This window comes from Rhinolophus hipposideros (assembly GCF_964194185.1).
Source record: "Rhinolophus hipposideros genome assembly, chromosome: 8".
NCBI classification, from domain to species: domain Eukaryota; kingdom Metazoa; phylum Chordata; class Mammalia; order Chiroptera; family Rhinolophidae; genus Rhinolophus; species Rhinolophus hipposideros.
In genome coordinates, this window is record NC_138054.1 from 87,360,431 (window position 1) to 87,381,940 (window position 21,510).

Sequence of the window (21,510 nt, forward strand, 5' to 3'; positions counted from 1 at the left end):
TCTTAGTCTCCCAAGCTGGCGTTTTCCAAATCAAATTGCTCATCCTTACCCAGCTTTCAGATACAGAGTGATTCCTCTCAACGGGCCTAAATCAGAATCAAGGACAATATAAGGTTCTAAGTGAACGACTTTTATCCCAAGCAGAGAAAGCAATCACTTGGTAAGTATGTAAATGAGTCAGCAAATTAACATTTGAGAAGCTAGAGGAGAAGTTCTCAAAGCTATTCATTTCTTAGCCAATAAATAAAGCCCTGCTCCAGGGCAGTCTTGATTTCTGAGGATGCCAAGACAGAACAGAGTGAACTGTCAGGTTTTAACATATCAGATCAAGAACCCAAAGACAGGTACATTATTCCTAGAGCCCTGTACCAACCCATTATAAAAGGTGGCAGAATATTAAAAGGAGAACATAACATCCACTGACTAAACTTCATGTTGCATTGATGTCAATCCCGCCAGCTGTCTGGACTACAATATTTAACCAGAAATGATCTACAGCTTAGGAATCGAAAAATCAGATGTATTTAACCAAATCAAGTAATACTCTTTAACAGAATCCACTCACTGAAAAATCCCTATGCATGAGCACTCACCCAATTTCAAAGAGGGACACTTAAAAAGAAATTTCCAAATATGGCAATCAATGAGAAAAGTTAAAAACATACCAACCTAATGTGAAACCATCTATTAAAATTCCATTATGATGTCTTAAATATTACTGGGGATAATTCTAAAAGAAAAGGTTTTTGCCGTTGTTTTAAGCAAACTACACAAGAGCTGGGTTTGGAATTTGAAACAAAATGAGACGTGATTGATGCTCCTCACCTTGACCTCTATGCAAAGATTCAAAGAAATCATGTCGGGTGAAGTGAGCTTCCTCCTGACTATTCACGCTGGCAGACCCAGAAGGAGGGCAAGACGCCCGACTTATGTCAGGCCCAGGACCCTCTCTGCCTGCCAACTGGGTACAATCCAAAGAATATAATTTAATGTCTTTGATTTCCACCTGCAGACGGTCACTTCTGGACTGATCATCTCCTGCCACAAAATTCTGGATGAATATCTGTCCCAAGTGTCCTACCAGCAACTCAGGGCTCCCAGGCTTCCGAGGGATAGAAACAACTGGTGATTCAATGTTGATATTCAAGATTAGCTTTACGGTGTCGGAATGAGAGGGAGCTTGGCCAAGCCCATATATTTCATTTTCTTCTAAGATAAAGGCTTCCCGTGTCTTCCTTGGAGTTTCAAAGAGTGATACCATCTCACTGTACTCAGCTGTCTTGGTAGCTAGGACTGTGGTCACTTTGGTGGCTGCGCTTTTCAGCATACTTCGAAAATTTTCTTCCAGTTCATCCATGGACATTGTCAACTCCTTCAAAAATTTAGCAGAGTGGTTATAATGCAAGGAAGCCATCTTGAGGTTGAGAAAACATTCCTGTTTAGACTTCTCAACAAATGTGAAACTCAAAGCTTCGGTGAGGGCTGCATCTTCCATTCTGACAAATACAGATTCAAAGTAGCCAATATCGCTGATGATATTTTCATAGCCTATGGAATTCCCAATGCTGACAACATACTGGTTCTTAACATTATCTTGTGTCAAATCCATAAGCTGCAAACAGCCAAGAGAACCATTCACATCAAATGTGCTGCCCATTGAGACGTTAACTTTGGTGCCACCTATACTTGCAGTTGCAATTTTCCTGCCATATTTCTCTCCATTTGCCATTCCCACTGTCCGAAGGAGCAGTAAGTTAAGTCTGTGGATTTCTACTGCAACCTCAGTGTTTTGTTCATATGTAGATTGATAAGTTCCTTCTTCCCAAAAGCTTCTTTCAAAATCAGTCATTAAAGGCTGAGGACTCACATCATCTTTTTCCTTGGGAAAGGATTTTTGAAGAAAACCAATCAGCTCCACGATTGTCTCTGGATTTAGGATAATATCCAAATTATTCACCTGCAATGAAATCACCTGGAGAGAGCTATCCAAATTCATCGACGGGCACTCCGAACTCACAAACTGATATTCCAATTTAATGAGGGACTCTTGTTCTTTGGTGAGAACTCTGTCCAGGGAGACGCTAGCAGCTGATCGGTCGTTCGGCGTGGCTGCAGGAGTGAAGTGCACCGCACCGGATCCAGAGACAGGAGACTGTGCCCTGCTATCCCGGAGGCTTCCTGTTGGGATATCGAAGCTCAAGTTCTTATGTGAAGCCATCAAAAGGTCAAAATCAGCACCATATGTCTGCATGGTGTCCACCAGGAGTAAACCATGGACAGTTAGGGAGACTTCAGCATCATAAGGCCTCTTCACAAAGTGAGCATTGGTACCAAATACCTTGAGCACAGAAATGTACCGGCCATTGCTCTCCACTCCAAGTTGCATACAGTTCACTTGAAACTCAGCCAGGAGGAGCTGTGACTCCACCAGAACCTCCCGCGTATGCTGCTCCAACATCACGATGCTCTGGGTTAAGTTCATGACGGAGTCTTGCAAACTTCCCCGCTGACCACCTTCGGGGAAAATCTTCTCTCTAATCTGAGTGTCGGAAGTCTTCATTTCTGGGGTGGTGAGGAGGGCAAAGCAATTTTTTAGGGCACATATTTTATCTTCATTGATGTGGATTTTCAAGTCTGGCAGGTTGCCTGAGAGCACAGCTCCAGGGTACTTGGGGTCTGAAGTATAAATCAATCGACGTTCTAACTGTAGGTGAACGTTGAATTTCTCGACCACGTGGGTTGGCCCCACATCAATATCCTGGACATGCTTCCAATTGTCCTTCACGCGTCCAACCATGATCTGGAGGTCCATAAAAGACAGGGAGTACCTCTCATACATCTTTGTGCTCAACAAATGTGCTTGAAGCTGCTCTTCACTGAACTCAACTCCAGAAAATGAAGGGGTTTTCTCCCCGTTACTGCTGCTTGTCTCGGGGGGCGGGGTGTTGGGCGGTGTGGCTAGAGGGGTCTTATACTCATCATCACTAAACTGATTGTCTTCAGATGTGGAGCCATCCCCACTTTTCCTCTTGGAGTCATCTGCAGGCAAAAAAAAGAAGATTCAAAGTCTATGTCTGCTCTTGCCTGCCTCTTTCCTTTAATGCACTAATTAAGAAAAGTAGAGAATCAACCAACTCCAATTTGAGAAAATAAATGGATGAAAACTCTAAGCATGATATTCTGTATTTACCATTTATTCAGTGTGAACTTAGCTATTAATTTTGCAATCAAAACGCAAAGAGAAAGTCCACGAACATGAGAAAAGATGGAGACCTGCTGACATAGGAACACATGTCCGGGTACAAAAACGAACAACCTGTTGCCCAAACCTGCTTCCCCCAATCGGAGCTGCACTGCCACGAGCTGCTGTCATCAACCTTTCTCTCATCACTCTCCATAATTACTTGTTTACGTTTTCCCGTATTTGTCTATGTGTTCATTTTGTTCCCCCAACTAGAATGTTCCACCAGAGCAGAAGTCTCCTCTGTCTTACTCAACACCATATCCCAAGTGCTAGATTAGTGCCGGGCAGGCAGTAACTGCTCAGTACGTCATGTTCTAGCCAAGTTCATGCTCTTAGCCGCCCCCCTGCTTTACAGCTGAGCAGGGCTGAGACAACTACAAAAACACACCACTGGCTTTGGTCACCTATGTTTCTATTCCATGTGTATATTTTATAAATTTAAGCACGTGCTTTCTGGAGCTGTGTGATCCTTTTCTCCAGATCTCATTCCCTTTTAACAGTCCCTTTAGCACCAAACTTTCCCACTCCTGGTCAAATCCTCTATCCTCTTCTCCTCTTTTGGGTTTTTCCAGTGAAGTGAAATAAAGTTGAGATTATTTGATAAACTTCCTCAATCTCTCTAACCCCATGAATCCTCTCTTTCTTCCCTACCAACTTAAGGTAAACAATGACTTTCTTTTTGGCTCTAATAATAGTAATAAAACTACCTTCCAGGCGTCTCTTTTTATACAGGAGTCTCTGTAATATCCCTAAATAGATCAAACCTCTATTCCTGAAATTAAGTACTGAGAAATGTTTATTAAAATATGAAATGTCACATAAGACAGACAAAAAACACAATGAGATACTACTTCACACCCATAAAAATGGCTATAATTTAAAAGAAAGGCAACACTTGTTGGCGAAAATGTAGAGAAATTGGAACCCTCATATATTGCTAATAAGATATATCCATTTTTGGAAAACTATCTGCCAGTTCCTCAAATGTTAACCATAAAGTCAGTATATGACCCAAAGATTCCACCCTGAAGTATACCCAAGAAGCTAAAAATACATGTCTACTATACAAAAGCTTATACGTGAATGTTCACAGCAGCATAATTCTTAATAGCTAGATAGTGGAAACAACACAAATGTGCATCAACTGATGAATGGATAAGTAAAAGGTGGTCTATCCGTACAATGGGATATTATTCAGCTAGAAACAGGAATGAAATACTGATACACGATACAACATGGATAAACCCTGAAAACATTACGCTAAGTGAAAGAAGCCGGACACAAAAGGGCACATATTATATGATTCCATTGTTATGAAATGTTCAGAATAGGTAAATCCATAGAGACAGGAAGATTAGTGGGTGGCAGGGGCTGGGAGAGTGGGTAATGGAGAGTGACTGCTAATGGGTTTAGAATTTCTTCTGGGGATGACGAAAGTTCATGGATATTGAACTTTCCATGGATATTGAACTGGAATTGGATAACAGTGACAATTGCACAATTCTATCAACATGCAAAAACAACAGAATTGTACATTTTAAAAAGTCTATCAGTAAAGCTATTATTACAAAAGCAGCCAGTGAACTTTGGAGTTTAAAAGCATTAAATCTTTTCTTAAGCTTTACTTGGCTAAGCAAAGAAGGACAGATCAATCTACCAAGATGTGTTTCCATGACTTCACGCTATACCTTGGGTATTTGTCAGCAGCATTCTTCCTAGATCCACAACAACTAACACGGGATTCTTGAATTTGAAATCATCAGGAAATATCACTTGAGGGGCAGAAATATCTAGTCGCACACTCCACCGCTTACTCTCCTCCTATAGGAATAAAATAAACTACAATTAATCAAATAACTGCAATTGCCTCATGCCTTTCTGAAAGCTACACCTAGTGTCACAGCATGACTTAATGGTCTATGGTAAGAGAGCGAAAGTGTAAAACAAAAATAGTCAAATGCTTGAGGATTTAAAACATTATTAGCACAGGAAAAGTCTGATGTGGGGGGAAAGTTAGTAAATTACTGGTTTGGAGGTTTGTCTGCTCTTTGATGAGCCATGGTTTAAGAAATATCTTGTTTCTAAATTTACAGAACTTAACACCTTAAAGTATTGCAGAAATGATGGAACTCGAATAAAAGAAATTCAAGCTATTTTTTTTCCTTCATGGACACTGGTAACCATGGACTTCCATGCCAAAATATCTTAGTGAGAAACATGAGCTTTGATATTTGAAATATTAAAAATACAACAATTCATGAATTTGTTACCTGTTCTTCCCTGCAACTAAGATTAATCTCAAGGTACGCAGTGAAAGCTAATTTGCATGTTAACAAAAGGAGACCTCTTTGTCTAAGATAAGAGGATACTAATTGTAATTTGTGTTGAAATTCACATATGAAACCAAACCACAGGAGTAATGCTCCCTCCCCCACTACACACGCCCGCACATTTCACTTAGAACATGCCTGCCATCCCTGCACTCCCGACTGGCCGACACAGCCCCAAGGAAGCCACACTCTAACTGCCCCATCGGTGGCACCTCAGCAGGGCACCTCCATGCCACTGTCAGAAACCAAGTTTTGCTGGACGGTTAAGATGTTTCTTGGCTCTCCCTGTTTATGGCATCCTTGCGTCGGCTGGTCACTCCGCATCACAAAGGGACCATCATACCCTGGAGTGAAAACCTGGGCGTCCATCTAGTTGTCTTCCCTTTGATAACAGTAAGTGAAAAGGGGGTGCTCTTATTTACAAAATATCAGGTCCAGAACATGGAATAAATACGAGCAGTTGTAAAAGATCACATTTGTACCAAATTTGGTACAAGGGAGGAACATGATCTAATCAGTCATTTGTTTTCTTTGGGGGGGAGGGGGTCTTTTCCTCATTAAACCCTGACTGTCAAGGACATATTTTTTGCTAGCCGACGAAAATGTCAGTTTTAATCTAATCGATATAACAGATATAAGCATATCTACAGCAGGCAAAGAATGTGACAGACAGAGCGCCTGCCCCTTGCGCTGCCCCCCAGGGGAGCTCACATATGCGCGCTTACAATGAAGTCGCCCACCAGCAAACGATCAAGAGTTTGTCGGATTTCTGCCTTGGTCTGCATCTTCAGTCTGTTATACTGTCTTCGGGCAGCTTCAGCCACTCGCAACTCAAGCTCAGACTGATAACCAAAACCTGCCAAGATTGGAAATACAAGAGTCAACACTTTCAAATGGCTGGGTGGAAGGAAAAACTGCAACATCTGTTCGCAACGAAAATTTCCACCAAAGCTCAACAACAGTCTGAACAACAACAGTTCCTCACTCCAGCCTGACCTGGCACTACACAGGGTAACAGGAAAGCAGCAAAACTGGGTGAGGGACAGTCGTGGGGAGAAAGGCAGAACGTGAGGGAAGGGAACCAAAGTTACTACGGTGTTTCCCTAAATTAAGACCTAGCCGGACAATCAGCTCTAATGCGTCTTATTTTACTGTAAGACCGGGTCTTACGTAATATTGTTGTGTTGTGTTGTGTTATGTTGTGTTATCCTATCCTATCCCATCCTCTATAATACTATATCATATTATACCTGGTCTTATAAGACCAGGTCTTATATTAATTTTAGCTCAAAAAGACACACTAGACCTGATTGTCCGGCTAGGCCTTATTTTCGGGGAAACACAGTAGAATTTCTCAACCCATTGTCTGAAAGATTCCAAACCACTGTATTTCAAAATCCTTAAAAGCAAGATACTGCACTGAAAGAGAAAATGGAATTTAGAAGGAAAAGCCTTCTAAATTCTATCAGTGATGGAGCAATGAAGTCAAGACATTTATGACTACCGTTTACATGAAAAGACTCAAAACAATGGACCCGACACTAAAACAGCTTCATTACTATAAAGAGGGAGGGAAGGGATACATTTAGCAAAGTAATGTTGTTTTATCAATTTCCCTGTCAACAATTGTTCTTCTGCATCTACTGTTTCAAACATTCTTGGGGAACAAAGGGAGGCATAAATAAATCAATGACAACATGGGAGAGGGCAGTGATGAACTCTGCAGGGTTTAATGCTACACCAAGCAAGTAAAACAGACCACTGATCCCGTGTCGTCTACAAGGAAATTCTTGGACATGCCTCCTAAATTCACTAGTGAGCCAAGGAAACCACCATCCTCATGGAATAGGAAGTATTAAAAAATGTTTGCTAAATGGAGGCAAAGGAGAAAATATTTAAGGATACTGATTGCTCTTGGAAAAGTGACTTTCCTGGGGCCAGCTACTTTGATTCAATAACGAGGGACAACCCTATTCACTCACTCTGCAGGCCTCTCTTACTACTACCAAGTCACCTGAATATGTAATAACCCTTCTCCAGAGCACCAGAAATGACAGGAAAGATGTCTTGAGAAAGAAACAATATCAAACAAACAAAAAAGTTAACCTGAGGTATGAACCTTTCCCTTGTAGAAAAAGTCTGCTACTTTTTTAATAGCCTGGGGATTATATATGATGTTCAAGGGCCTCGTGTTGACATTCAGCCGCCTCTCGAAATGGCTGTGCACTGGATTTCTCTCGTACAGCATTTCAAAAACTGGGTCATCTGGGTCCGCAGCTAAGGGAACGAACCAGAGAAAGAAAATGGAACACAACAAAAGAACAATCTCCTAATTCTTAATAGACCCGGGAAGAATTCTGGAGAAAAGACATTTCCTCATTTCCCAATTAGTTCACATTTATGCACATTTTATAAAATAGAGAACCCAACAAGGATTGGCCCTTAATTGCAACAGGCATCCTCAAGACCAGTTGTTGTATTTGCTCCCATGAGGGAAACCAAGAATCCAGATGCCCTGCGAGGTTGCCCCGGTTACACACGGGTTAGCACCAAGCTCCAGGCTGCCTCCAAGTCAAACATGGATCCACACAGCCAACCGCTGGGCACAGAACAGGACACACCGCCTCTTTACTGCTGATCAAGACTACTGATCTGTAATCATCGTATTTTTCAGGATTCATTTTAAGAACACAGGACAAATTACCAGGGTAACGATCACTTCTGTCTGCAGATGGTGTTTGGAGACCAAAGGACTGTGAGACTCGGGCAACTTCTTTTTGCTATTAAACACACACAAAACGCATAAACGTCAGGGGGAGAGGGGATGAGTCACCGCGCGCGCGCACTCACACACACACACACACACACACACACACACACACACTCCTGTTTTACCCTGTGGCATCACTCTCACTCAGCACAATCAAATCAGTACTCATTAGAGATCACCTCTCTGCGGTCTTGCAGCCTGATCCCTCCAGTTTGTGTCTTTTCCCAACCCAGTAAAGCCACGTCTCTTCCTTTGTACCGACAGTGTGCTACTTTGCATTCAGCACTTAATGAATGATTACTAAATGAATATTAAACGTGTACACTTTTTCAAACTTTCACTCAGCACTTCTACCCTCTCCATAATTCACACCCCCCAAAAAAAAAAATTATGGGCAGAGTAAGTGGCTAAATATTCAATTATTCTGACCATATATTTGCCAATTTGATAAGATCAAAGATCTTCAAATTAAGAAAGAATATTCTATATAAAAATTAGCATATATATAATTTGATGTGGTTCTCTTTTGGAACTCTGGAGAGATGAGAGCTTCTATCGAGAGACTAAGGGTCAGAACGCATGAAAATGACTGAAATGACAGAGGAATTCCAAACATTGACCTTGAAATGCAGAAAACAGTGGTGCTTATGGCATTTCCTTCCAAATCAGAGCAAACTAGTCCATGGTGGCTACAACACAGGAGAGGAAGAAGGCACTGCCATGAATCCCGCCAACATTTGCTCTCTCACGAATCCAAAACACTTATCTAAGTCCAGTTTGTTTTTACTCGGCCCATCTGTCTCAAGATGATGAAATGTCAAAGTGCATCCAGCTAACACGACTTACTGCGTGCCTAAAACAGACCAGAGCTCACAACACCCGACATGGGTCAACAGCCACTGCTGTACGTACTGGGTTAGGGAAGACCAGAAGAGGAAACGTAGTCCCTTCTGTGGCCAGGTCTCGAAGGAACAGTCCACCCAACCGGACTAACAGCAAGGAGGAATTTCTTCGAGGAAGAGATTCTGCTAGAAGTTTCACATCTACAAAACAATAAATGTAAGAATTGATATTGATAGTATGCCGAGACAGCCTAAAGTGTTCTAAGAGAAGTAAGTATACTATTTGACAGAGGACTGTTTGATAGCAGGCACAATTTTTCCTTGAAGTTAGAACCAAAAAATTCCTATCTACCGTGTTTCCCCGCAAATAAGACCTAACCGGAAAATAAGCCCTAGCATGATTTTTCAGGATGACGTCCCCTGAGCATAAGCCCTAATGCGTCTTTTGGAGCAAACCTTAATATAAGACCCGGTCTTAGTTTCGGGGAAACAAAGTATATATCTGTCTATGTAGATAAACCTACTTATATATGTATGTGTGTGTATATATATATATATGTGTGTATATATATATATATGTATATATATTATGTATATGAGGAATATTAGACACTTCCTAACAGAATAAATTTTAAACAGAGCACTTTACAATTAAGTTCAAGCAATCTGCTAACACACTAAGTTTACAATACCGCAGCTCTCAAGATTACAAGGTCAAACAAACTGGCATTTTTCTGGTCATTTGCCTTTAAGCTATACTGAGAAACCTCAGACATGTGGCTACTTTATGGACTGAAGTAAACATATTTGGGAGATGTGAAAACCCACAGCCGGTATTTATTTATTTATTTATACACCTTTAATTCAAAGTCACAAAAAGAAGTCAAATACAGTCAGTCCTCATTACCGGCAGATTCCTATTTGTGAATTTAACTATTCCCTGAATCTGCAGCCCCAAAATCAATACTCGCGGTACTGTCGAGGATATGGGCAGGGCAGCCAAAAGTCAGAGTCACCTGACGTGCACATTCCTATCGGAGGCTGAACAAAGGAACACTCTGCCTTCTTGTTTCAGCTCTCATATTGTACACAGTGCCCTTTCCACGGCTATTTCATGCCAGGTTTTTTGCATTTTTGTGCTTTTAGTTGGGGATTTCATTATTCAAAATGGCCAGAGTATCAGGCTGGAGTACTGGCTCACATTCCTACGCATAAAAAACTGTGGTGTGCCTTACAGAGAAAAATATATGTATCAGACAAGCTTTGCTCAGACGTGAGTTATACAGTGTTTCCCCAAAAATAAGACCTAGCCGGACAATCAGCTCTAATGCATCTTGTGGAGCAAAAATTAATACAAGACCCAGTCTTATTTTACTATAAGACTGGGTCTTATATAACATATAATACGATATGATTAATATAACATAATATAATATAATACCAGGTCTTATATTAACTTTTGCTTTTTTTAAGATTTTTATTAGGGAAGGGGAACAGGACTTTATTGGGGAACAGTGTGTACTTCCAGGACATTTCTCCAAGTCAAGTTGTCGTCCTATCAATCTTAGTTGTGGAGGGTGCTGTTCAGCTTCAAGTTGTTGTCCTTTCAGTCTCAGTTGTGGAGGGCGCAGCTCAGCTCCAAGTCCAGTTGCCATTGCCATTGCTAGTTGCAGGGGGCGCTGCCCACCATCCCTTGCGGGAGTTGAACCGGCAACTTTGTGGTTGAGAGGACGTGCTCCAACCAACTGAGCCATCCAGGAGCTCAGCGGCAGCTCAGCTCAAGGTGCCGTGTTCAATCTTTAGTTGCAGGGGGCACTGCCCACCATCCCTTGCGGGAGTCGAGGAATCAAACTGGCAACCTTGTGGTTGAGAGGACGCGCTCCAACCAACAGCCATTCGGGAACTCAGCGGCTGCTCAGCTCAAGGTGCCATATTCAATCTTAGTTGAAGGGGACGGAGCCCACCATCCCTTGTGGGACTCGAAGAATTGAAGTGGAAACCTTGTGATTGAGAGCCCACTGGCCCATGTGGGAATCGAACGGGCAGCCTTCGGAGTTAGGAGCACAGAGCTCCAACCGCCTGAGCCACCAGCCCCCTTATATTAACTTTTACTCCAAAAGACACATTAGAGCTGACTGTCCAGCTAGGTCTTATTTTCGGAGAAACAGGGTCATGCTGTCAGCTATATGTTCGATATTAGAAATCAACAGTATATACTGAATCAGGTGTCTTTAATGCAACCACACATAAAACAAGGTTATGCATGGATTGGCTGATGAATGTTATAACCAGAGGCTCCCAGGCACCTAACCCTATATCTCCCCTAGGGGCAATGATTCAGTAGTCACAATTTTAGTGTTCACGGCAACTGTCTAGAACGACCTCAAATAACGTGATTCGAGTGGACACTGGCACCTAGAGCGAGCACCATCACCAGGTGGTTCTCAGTGGGCAGTACCTGAAAACTCGAGCTGCATGAACGCGCTTTCGTCAGTTTGAGGCGTTCCTGGCTTCTGGTGTAACAGAGTCACGGTACCTCGCTGCAACTGTAAGTTCAGTTTGGCAAAGATGTGATCTCGTTTTGTATACGTGTTCATGCAAGAGGCATCCGCAGTGGGGTCAAAAAACTCCTCAGTGCCTGAATGGGAGGAAGAAAAGCCATGGGACACTTTGAAAAGCACAAGCAGGCAGGGATGCTAATCACAGTCATGGTGACATTGTTGAACTATTTCCCCCTTTTTCAGAAAAGAACTTGGACTGTTTTACTCACTAATGTAAAACAACCCGACTGTTTTATAAGGGCTCTTATCAGGTTATTACCAAACCAGGAGGACGTTAAGATTCATGATGAAGGACAGCATAAGGCAGAGCTGCCCGATACAGTGAGATGTCTGCAGCTGCACTGCCCAAGACAGTGGTCACTAACCAAGAGTGGCTTTGGGCACTGCTGGCACATGTGGCTCACGTGGCTGGGGCAACTGAAGAAGTGAGTTTTTCTTTTCTTTAACTTTAATGAACTCAAATTGAAACAGCCATTTGTGACTACCAATACCATACTGGACAGGGCGGGTCTAAAGAGTGGTGCTGGACTGGTATTCAAGCGGCAGAGGTTAAAGCTTCTGAACTTGCTCAAATTTAGTAATTTACAATCACCGTCACTCAGATTGACCTGAAACTGTACCAATATTCAAATTTAGTAAGAGAGTTGCAAATGAAGTCTCTCTCAAAACATCCTCTCTCTAGCTCTGGGAACATGAGACAAACTGTTTTACAAATGTCACTTTTCTTTTTTTTTTTTTTTTTGAAAATTACCATGGGCCGTTTCACAAATAACAGAACTGTTATGAGTCAAGCGTCTCCCTTCACTGCAGCCCAGGGGGATAAAGTGAAGGCCCACTCCCACCTTACCCAGGATCTCTTCAGGCATCCACTGCTCGTGCTGCTCTGCTGACAGGCCCTCGACGGGTCTCCCTTCGGGGGTCTGCTGCCCAGACCAGCCCCCCCAGCCAGGAAACCAGGACTGAAGGTACTGCAGCATCCCGCTGCCTCCGCCCGTTTCTGGGTCTCCAGGAGAGTCTCCTGGAGAATCAAATTGAGGCTCTCGTAGGCTCTGCGTCAATCAACAACGAGCAAATATGAGTACCGAAAGCCAGGAAGAAAGGAGCTGTGGTATGCCGCTGAGGGCTCTGTCCCCGCAGAAGCATACGCACATCAGAACTGAAGCTCTTTGCTAAGTGTGCTGGGTCTGAACACACCTCTTCTCACGGAGGATTTCTCACCTCGGCCAGTTCGTCCTGTTTGTGAAATCGTTCATGAACCAGTTCACGTAAAATCTTCAATTCCTCAAAGCTCTGCTCCTCTTCAATCCGACACATTTCTTCCTGTTTGGGTGAAAACGACAACCAGCCCACCAAACAGGTATTAAAGCTCCAGAAACACTGGACACTCCCAAATCACTACGCATACTGTGAAGGCACCGATCTGGCCCAGAAACAATGAGAGATTGCTAGGTCCATGTTCGCTATGTTTCTGGTTTCTACAGCTCTCCCACACCACCCCCATGTCTACCTGGTCTCTGCAACGTAAGTCCAGAGGAAGCAAAAAACAACACTTAGCCAGACAGGGGAGCTGAAGTGTATGTGTTGCCATGGCCTACACGTGGCACAGCCCTGCCAATTTACGGAGGACTTCCACACCATGACCTCAGCTCATCAGAGGCGGTGACTAGCTCTCAGTCTCCCAGTCAGATGAGGAAACAAAGTGTGGGGGCCTCCAGCTCCTTCGTTTCACATGGGACATTAGCAAGGAAGTGGCTGTTTCGGTGCATGCTAGTTAGGGAAGAACAATGGCAGCCACCTACATGCCAAGATACAAAGGACAGTAGAATCAGCTATCCGAAACTGTTTCTTAGGCCCTGACATTAAGAAAAGGAGATTATATGTGTTACTTGCGCACCTCCATCATAATTTACATTTTTTTCCTCCCTTCACATCTTTGCCTGTGTCTTTAAGAAAACCATCCAAAACAAAATGTCTGGTTTAGTGCATCCTTTTCATAAGGTTCCCATGTCAGTAAGCACACCTAACACTGGTGAAAAAAGCATGAACAAGGTGAGTGGGTCATGCTTCAGGGTGCTGGCAGAAAGGGTGAGAGTGCCCAGGGATTCACACTGCCGTGTTACCACAGTGGGGTGCTTTCTGGGCTGAATGCTTGTGCCCCCACCCCAAATTCACTTGCTGCAACTTTAACCCCAGTGTGATGGGATTTAGAGATGGGACCTTTGGGAGGTAATTACGTTTAGATGAGGTTGTAAGAGTGGGGCCTTCATGATGGGATGAGTGCCCTTCTGAGAGAGGAAAATCCGAGATCTCCCTCCACCAAGGGAAGGCCAGTGAGCACACAGTGAGAAGGCAGCCAGGAAGAGAGCTCTCACCAGAACCCAGCCAAGCTGCCACCTTGATCTTGGACGTCCCAGACTCCAGAACTGTGAAAAATAAATGGCTGGGGTTTTTTTTAAAGCTACCTAGTGGATAGCATTTTGTTATAGCAGCCTGAGCTAACACAGCTGCTAAAAGGAAAGTAGTATTTCTTTTTTTGGAAGGGTTTACGTAAGAGACAGTACCTGGGCCGAAATACTGGAAACAGTCTGAATTGCTTTGCAAGAATTGATGCTCACAAAACCGAAACAAATGCAGGAGCAAAGCAATCCCCACCCGCCTCCTGCAGGAGATAGACACAGACTGAAGCAGGGCTGGGGTCCACACCAGCACTCCAGCAGGGGGTTCTAAGAGTCTCTAGCCCTACAATTAACTAGAACAAGAGCTTGCCTTCATCCGGTCTGCCTAGCCCCCTCCAAAAATCCCCAAGGTCAATCAAATCAATTGGGTTTAGGGAAAATGGAGGCCAAAGCCCACAGAGATTAGACTTAGAGGGAAAGAATAATGACTAGGATAGGGCTTTGAAGAGACATCAGTGACTAAATGAAAAGCCTCTCTGAGCTCTGCAAAGAGAGCTGGGGGGGAAGGGGCCTGGGCACAAAGATGGGGCAGGACCACGGCCACCTTTTCCTCCTCCCACCCCATGGCCCGGCTCTCCTCAAGCAGCAGCAGGTGGAGAATGCTTCTGGCCAACATGAGGCTGTGGCCTTCCAGAAAATTCTTACCCTAGGAAGACCAACGCTACGCTGTGACATTATGACCCTCAGCAAGGGACTTGATTTCTCCACAGGTTCCACTTTCTTCAGCCTTTGAGAGAACAACATTCTTATTCTCTCACAGTACCCTCACCTTGTCATCTGCAGACAGCAAGCCTCCTTTCAATTTGCTGAAGTATTTGTCAGTGTAAGACACAGCATCGCGGGCACGGCGCAACAAGAAGCCCCAGGTGCAGCACTTCCTCTGCTGTCTGATCTCATGCAGGTTAGCATTCAGGGCAAAATACCACCATTCCCGGCAGCTGAAACGTCATAACAATGTCATTACTCCTTATAATAAGAGCAACTAAAACGCCATCAACCCAGGGCAATCCACGTAACACCACTCCTCTTCAGAGATAACTTTTCTCTTGTCAGCCATCAGTTTGTGACTCAAACTCATTTTGATACCAAGCTAAACTCAACATGTGGGGAAAGTAAATCTACTGACAAAACAGATCCTCAATTTATATCAATAATAACATATTACTCAATTGTGAGTTTAACATAAACACTATCATTAAGATAATTACCAAGGATTTGACTAATATAGATTTTAAATGGAATACTTCAGAAAAGACACGGAAATACACAGGACCTAAAATAAAGTTTGAATACTTGTATAGGACCGGTCAAGTTTAACACTACAACATGAAAAGATTTATTTTTGATACAGAAGTTATAAAATGTACTATATAAGTGTTGACCTTATCCATCTATAAATAACCTGGGGGGAAAGACATAGAGAAGTAGGTTCAAAGAATGCTGCCAAGTGTTTAAGCAGATCCCACCAGAGCAACACCAGTCTACTTGCTAAACAAGACTGAGAGGGTCTTTTTAATTGCACTACGCTCGATCGAAGACTAAACCTGAAATACCAAACCAACAGACAATAAGACTATCAACAGCAATAAACAACAGGAATGGCATGTTAAAGGCCAGAAAAATCAACAGTACTTTTATTTCCAACCATATGTAAAGGACAGTGAGGTATATTTCTGATCTACGTACAAAAAAAGCCGACCCCTGCTACAGAATGCATGTCGTACGCAACAATTGACAAGCTCTTACTTCTCAGACACGGCTACTTTGGGTTTCCATCTTCGGAACTTCACCTGTCTCTCTTTTCGTTCCAGCTCCCTGAGGAATTCCATGATTTGTCGGTACTGCAGCTTTGCATTGGAGAGTAAGACACACTAGGTTAGCACCGATTTGTTTCTTTTACACAGTTACGACACATATCTAACAAGAACGATTCGTATCAGTCAACCCACTGAATTGAAATCCAGTGCAAACTAAAAGACCAAATTATAGCATCAGGTGGCATTTCTTTCTGGACACTGACAGGTAAGTAGTGATATTTATTATGCCTTTTGTACTCTTTGCTCAGCACTGGAGAACATTAATTCAAAACTAACCTAACATCAACCCAATCCAACTGTACAACAAACAGTGGTTTGCACCTACCCCAACTTTGGTCTCCATGCACCTTCTCTCCCACTGGGGTCCTGTCGGACCCTTCCATCAACCCGCTTCCCTCACAGCAGTTACAAGTTCAGTAGCGAGAGCAGAAACAAAGAGAAGGAAGAGGGTACCTGAGAGAGTTTCAAGGGAATGGTCTCCAGATGGATATCACATTCAATACGGGGAGTGTGCCGAGACCTCAGGGGCTCTTTGGAGCAGTTTCTCTTCAACAGAGCAGACGCGCACACAGGCTCCAGGATATAGTGATGATCGCGACTCTCCATGCTCTTACCCATGGCCTCCTGAGTGTCACAAAAACGTCTGTCATTAGAGCATGTTTTTAGGATCAAGTTACACGTTGGTAGGTATATTACATCAGAATCCCAAAATAAGATAAAACTGGGTATTGAATCTATCTAGCATTTTTAACGTTTTATTTATATTTCTTATTAGGTCATACAGTCACATGGTTTAAAATTTAAAGGTAAAAATATGTGCAGTATCTCCTGTCCTCCTGCCACCTCAGTAGTTTCATCCCCAGAGGCAACCAATAATCAGGATCTTATGGAAGCCACCAGAAGTATGTGTACGTACGCAGAACACTCTAGTTTTCTGGTTTTTTAGCCATTCTTACACAAATGGCATATATGCTGTTTTGCCTTGGTTTTTTAAACATAATACTCTATCTCAGAGACCATTATAAATTCGTCATAAAGATCTTTGCTTTATTGTACACAGTTGCACACTGTTCTACTGTTTGGAGGTACAGTAGTTATTTAATCAAATTACTAATAGCAAAAGAAAACCATTTCGTACGATAGCAAGCAAGCCAAAAATAATTTTAGCGGGGGGAGAGGGAATGAGTCCTTTTTTCTCTATTTCACTTAAACCATCTACAATTTCTTTACAAAAAGATTAAACTGAGATTTTTTTTTTAAATCCTTCACAATACTTTATATCCAATGAGTTACAATGAGGTTGAGTTACAACCTGAATGCCCAGTACACAGTGGCTAAAAGAACGCGTAAGGGGGATCAAATATATGGTGATGGAAGGAGAACTGACTCTGGGTGGTGAACACACAATGGGATTTATAGACGATGTAATACAGAATTGTACACCTGAAATCTATGTAATTTTACTAACAATTGTCACCCCAATAAATTTAAAAAAAAAGAATGAGTAACTATATATTGGATGCTTACAATGGAATACTATGCAGTAATCAGAAGCAATGAACTAAAAGTATACACTGATTAATCTTGAAAACATAGGTTTAAGTGGAAGCAACACTGATTAATCTTGAAAACATAGGTTTAAGTGGAAAAAATAAAAAATCTATAATACAATGTAAATGTAAACATACACAAAACACCACAGATTGTTCAGTTACATACATAGTGAGTACCTCCAGCAACACACTTGAGTGAGAGACTATGGAGGACAGGGGAGGGGAATGGGGTCCTACATCACGTTCCTTCAGTGCAATGTTGCAATAAAGCCCTCTGCCAGCATCATACCTGTAACTCCACCTGAGGCAAATCCCCCAATAAAGTGCAATTGACATCCCAATAGATGCTAAACTCTGCCACATCTAATTGCTTTTTCCGCATTAATTTCTGTACCTGAGGTAAGACAGGGAAGAAAACAAAATGACTCTTTATTCACAAATTTATTCATTCACTCAACAAACCATTTGTGAAGAATCATGCATCAGACACTTTGCAAGGTGCTGGGGATACAAAACTAATTTAAAATGTGGTTTTGCTCTTCCAGAGTTCAAAATCTAGCCAACTGAGGATACAAACATGCGAACAAGTGTAATTAAGCAGAGGAAATCAGAGGAAGAATATAGAAGATACCATGACAAACAAAGAGAAAATGTCACTGTGTGAATGTGTATCAAAAGATGCGTAAGTTTCAGGCCTAGGACAGAGTAAGAGGGAAGGATTGGGACACATTTCAAAGAGGAGGGTCGCCGATACAAAAGGCCTGCTATCCTCAGAAAACGGTGACTACGTCTGTGTAACTGGAGCACCGTCCACGTGGTATGGGGGGAAGTACTGGTACATGTGTATGAACACATATTTGGAGTGAGGAGTTAGTTAAGTCTTAAGAAAAGTAGCTTGAAATATTACTAGGTGTACTAGGTTGAAGTGCCCCCCCCCTCAAAAAATTCATGTCCTCTCAAAATCTGTGAATGGGAACTTATTTGGAAATAGGGTCATTGCAGATGTAATCAAACTAAAATGAAGTCATGCTGGATTAGGGTGTGCCCTAACCTAATGACCGAAAAGAAGGAAAAACCAGACACACAGGGGAGGCCACGTAAAGACAGAGGCAGAGACCGGAGTGATGCATCTTCTGGCCAAGGAATGCCAAGGCTACACGAGAAGCCAGGAGAACGCACGGGACAGTTCTTCCCTCAGAGCCTCCAGAAGGAACCGACTCTGCCCACACCTTGAGTTTGGACTTCTCCCCTTCAGAGCCAGAGAGAATGAATTTCTGTTGTTTTAAGCCATCTCGTTTGTGATAATTCATTATGGCAGCCCAAGGACACTGATACACTAGGAAAGGAAGTTTATGGCAAACCAAGGAGTTTGGAATTCATAGTTTAAGTAACATGGAACCTCCGAGGGTTTTGATATAGGTACTCACTGGGGTCAGGTATGGGTTTTAGAAATAGAACTCTGGCAACAGTGCAAAGAAGAGCTCCCCCCACTGGTGTGCCAAAGAAAAGGAATCATGAGTGTGTCAAGATAATGAGCACGTTTATAGATCAAGTTACTTTTTAGAAACACGCGGTTACTCTGAGCTAACCACCTCCAGCCCCCAAGCAACCATGTCCACTTGCTCCGGTGTCTGCTACAAATACTACCTTTTCTACGTGTGCTGCCATGTAGAAAGCACACATTCTATACCGACGCTTCCCACCCTTTTCTGTGGAAAAGGGTGGGAAGCGACGGTATAGAATGAATCAAGAGCCTGGGATGGGACCACGGAGGACACAGAACAGGGTATTTTATCACCCAGGCGAAGTTCGCAGGATCCTGAACTCACAGTTGCAGTGAAGATAAGAGTTGAGCCACATCTGAAACATTTTTCAGGACACATTGGCAGGATGTTGTGACCAAACGGATATGAGAGTTCAGGAATAAGAGATTAGTGTGATGGCTAAGAACACATGCTCTGGAGCAGGAATGGCAAATGTTTTCTGGAAAGGGCCAGACAGTAAACATTAAGGTTTTGTGGACCATACAGTCTCTGTTTTAACTACTCAATGGGCGGCCACTACAGCACGAAAGCAGCCTCAGACGATACATAAACAATGGGCATGGCCGTGATCCTGTAAGTCTTTATTTACAAAAACGGGCAGGGGGCCAATTTGGCCCACAGGCCACAGTTTGCCAAGCCCTGGCCTACGCTGGTCCACCTGGGTTGGGGAACGGGTTCCACCATTCACTTCCCATCTCTGCACCTCAGTGTCCTCAGCTGAAATAGGAAGATAACATTGGTATGAAAAGTTACAAGAATCCAATGAGGTAAATCACTCAAAGCACTAAGAACAGTGCCTCACACGTAAGAGGCCTCCTAAGATGTTAGTTTTCATTTGTTTGTTTGAACACTCAGTAAGTATCAGAGACAAAAGGGCAAAAGTTTCAAGGGAGCAAATTGGGCAGATGGAATATATTCATTTTGGTTATGACAAACCTAACATGCCCTAGAGTTGTCACATAGGTAATTAAAGACCATGAATATTCAAAGTCGGAAGGGAGGTGGAGAACAGAATTCAAATGGAACCATCCGTAAATATCCCCAAGTGGTAGCTGAAACTATGAAACAGAATGAGTTCACACAGTTACATAGTTTGAGAAAAAAGCCACCTCTATTTCTTCATGTATAAAATGAAAGGGGCTGCACCAGCATTTAATGGATGAGTAAAGTAACGAGAGGTGGGAGAAAATTAACTGATGAGTAAAGTAATGAGAGGTGGGAGAAAATTAACTGTTTCCTTTTTCAGCAAATTAGATTTGTGGCATACAGACCAGAGACACACATGCCAGTGAAAGAACGCGGTGGAAAGAATGCGATCTCATTTACGTAAGGCAGAACGACAAAAGGCAGAGCCCCAAATTCCTGAGAACTATTCTGCCCTGGTTTAGTCATAGTTCATACTCACAGGCTCATTCACAGCATTTTGCATGGACACGTTCTTAATGCAGATGCCAAACGCAAAAGGATGGGAAGGATTGGTAATACCATCTTCGAAGCGCAAGTGGACATCTTGAATTTTTAACTGCGAAAGGGAGAAAAAAGAAGAGCGCGTTAGACAGCTGCTGCAGGCGGACCACTTACTACAGCGGGAGTCCGACTGCCCTGGGCCACATGTAAATTACAGGCGGCGTTTCATACACACACATCAGACACACGTCCAATGCTCTTCCAGTTCCTCAGGGAATGATAGTCACAAACTGGACATAAACAACATTTCACTGTGACCAGTGGGATCCCAAGAAGAGAGCGACAACACTTTCATTAAATCACCTCACAAGACACCTTGACGAGACACTAAAAGAAAGTAATACCATGGTACCTAGATAACCAGCTCTCCATTTTATACAATATCCGAATCTCACCTCCGTGTCCCCTGGATACAGGAACCCCTACAGCACATACACACTTGGTACTTATTTACTTATTTCCCCTTGCCCTGTAGGCAGGCTACCCAGAAGGCACTCTGCGTCAGTGAATTAAACAATAGGCAACAGAAAATTAAAAAATAACCCATAGAATAGGAGAAAATATTTGCAAATCATATATCTGATAAGGGACGAAAATCCAGGATATATAACAAACTCTTACAACTCAACAATTTAAAAAAACATACACACAAATAAGCAAATGTTTTAAATGGACAAAGGATCTGGACTTTTCTCCACAAAAGATCTACAAATGGCCAATAAGCCCATGAAACAATGTTCAAATGAGCTGCTAAGAAAATGCAAATCAAAACTACAGTGAGATAGCACTTCATACCCACTACTCTGACTATAATCAAACACGGTAACAAGTGTGGATAAGAATGTGGAGAAAATGAAATGCTCATACATTACTGGTGAAACTGTAAAATAGTACAGCCTCTTTGGAAAACAGTTTAGTATTTCCTC

At 42.7% G+C, this 21,510-nt stretch overlaps 1 protein-coding gene across 8 annotated transcripts in view; it reads right to left on the bottom strand.

Moving 5' to 3' along the window:
• VPS13D (vacuolar protein sorting 13 homolog D) overlaps window positions 1-21,510 on the bottom strand; it is a 229,268-nt gene that overhangs the window by 194,113 nt on the left and 13,645 nt on the right. For 7 of the 8 annotated variants that reach the window (XM_081057697.1, XM_081057696.1, XM_081057695.1 and 4 more), the window contains exons 6-19: window positions 20,523-20,639; window positions 17,863-17,967; window positions 16,474-16,644; window positions 15,950-16,050; window positions 14,973-15,141; window positions 12,966-13,067; window positions 12,595-12,796; window positions 11,645-11,824; window positions 9,257-9,387; window positions 8,279-8,354; window positions 7,681-7,851; window positions 6,300-6,430; window positions 4,933-5,065; window positions 826-3,039 (exon numbers count right to left, since the gene is read on the bottom strand). In XM_081057697.1, the coding sequence (XP_080913823.1) occupies window positions 826-3,039; window positions 4,933-5,065; window positions 6,300-6,430; window positions 7,681-7,851; window positions 8,279-8,354; window positions 9,257-9,387; window positions 11,645-11,824; window positions 12,595-12,796; window positions 12,966-13,067; window positions 14,973-15,141; window positions 15,950-16,050; window positions 16,474-16,644; window positions 17,863-17,967; window positions 20,523-20,639 (4,003 nt within the window). Of the gene's footprint in view, window positions 1-825; window positions 3,040-4,932; window positions 5,066-6,299; window positions 6,431-7,680; window positions 7,852-8,278; window positions 8,355-9,256; window positions 9,388-11,644; window positions 11,825-12,594; window positions 12,797-12,965; window positions 13,068-14,972; window positions 15,142-15,949; window positions 16,051-16,473; window positions 16,645-17,862; window positions 17,968-20,522; window positions 20,640-21,510 lie in introns of those variants that run through there. The other variant, XM_081057699.1, reaches the window with a different exon arrangement.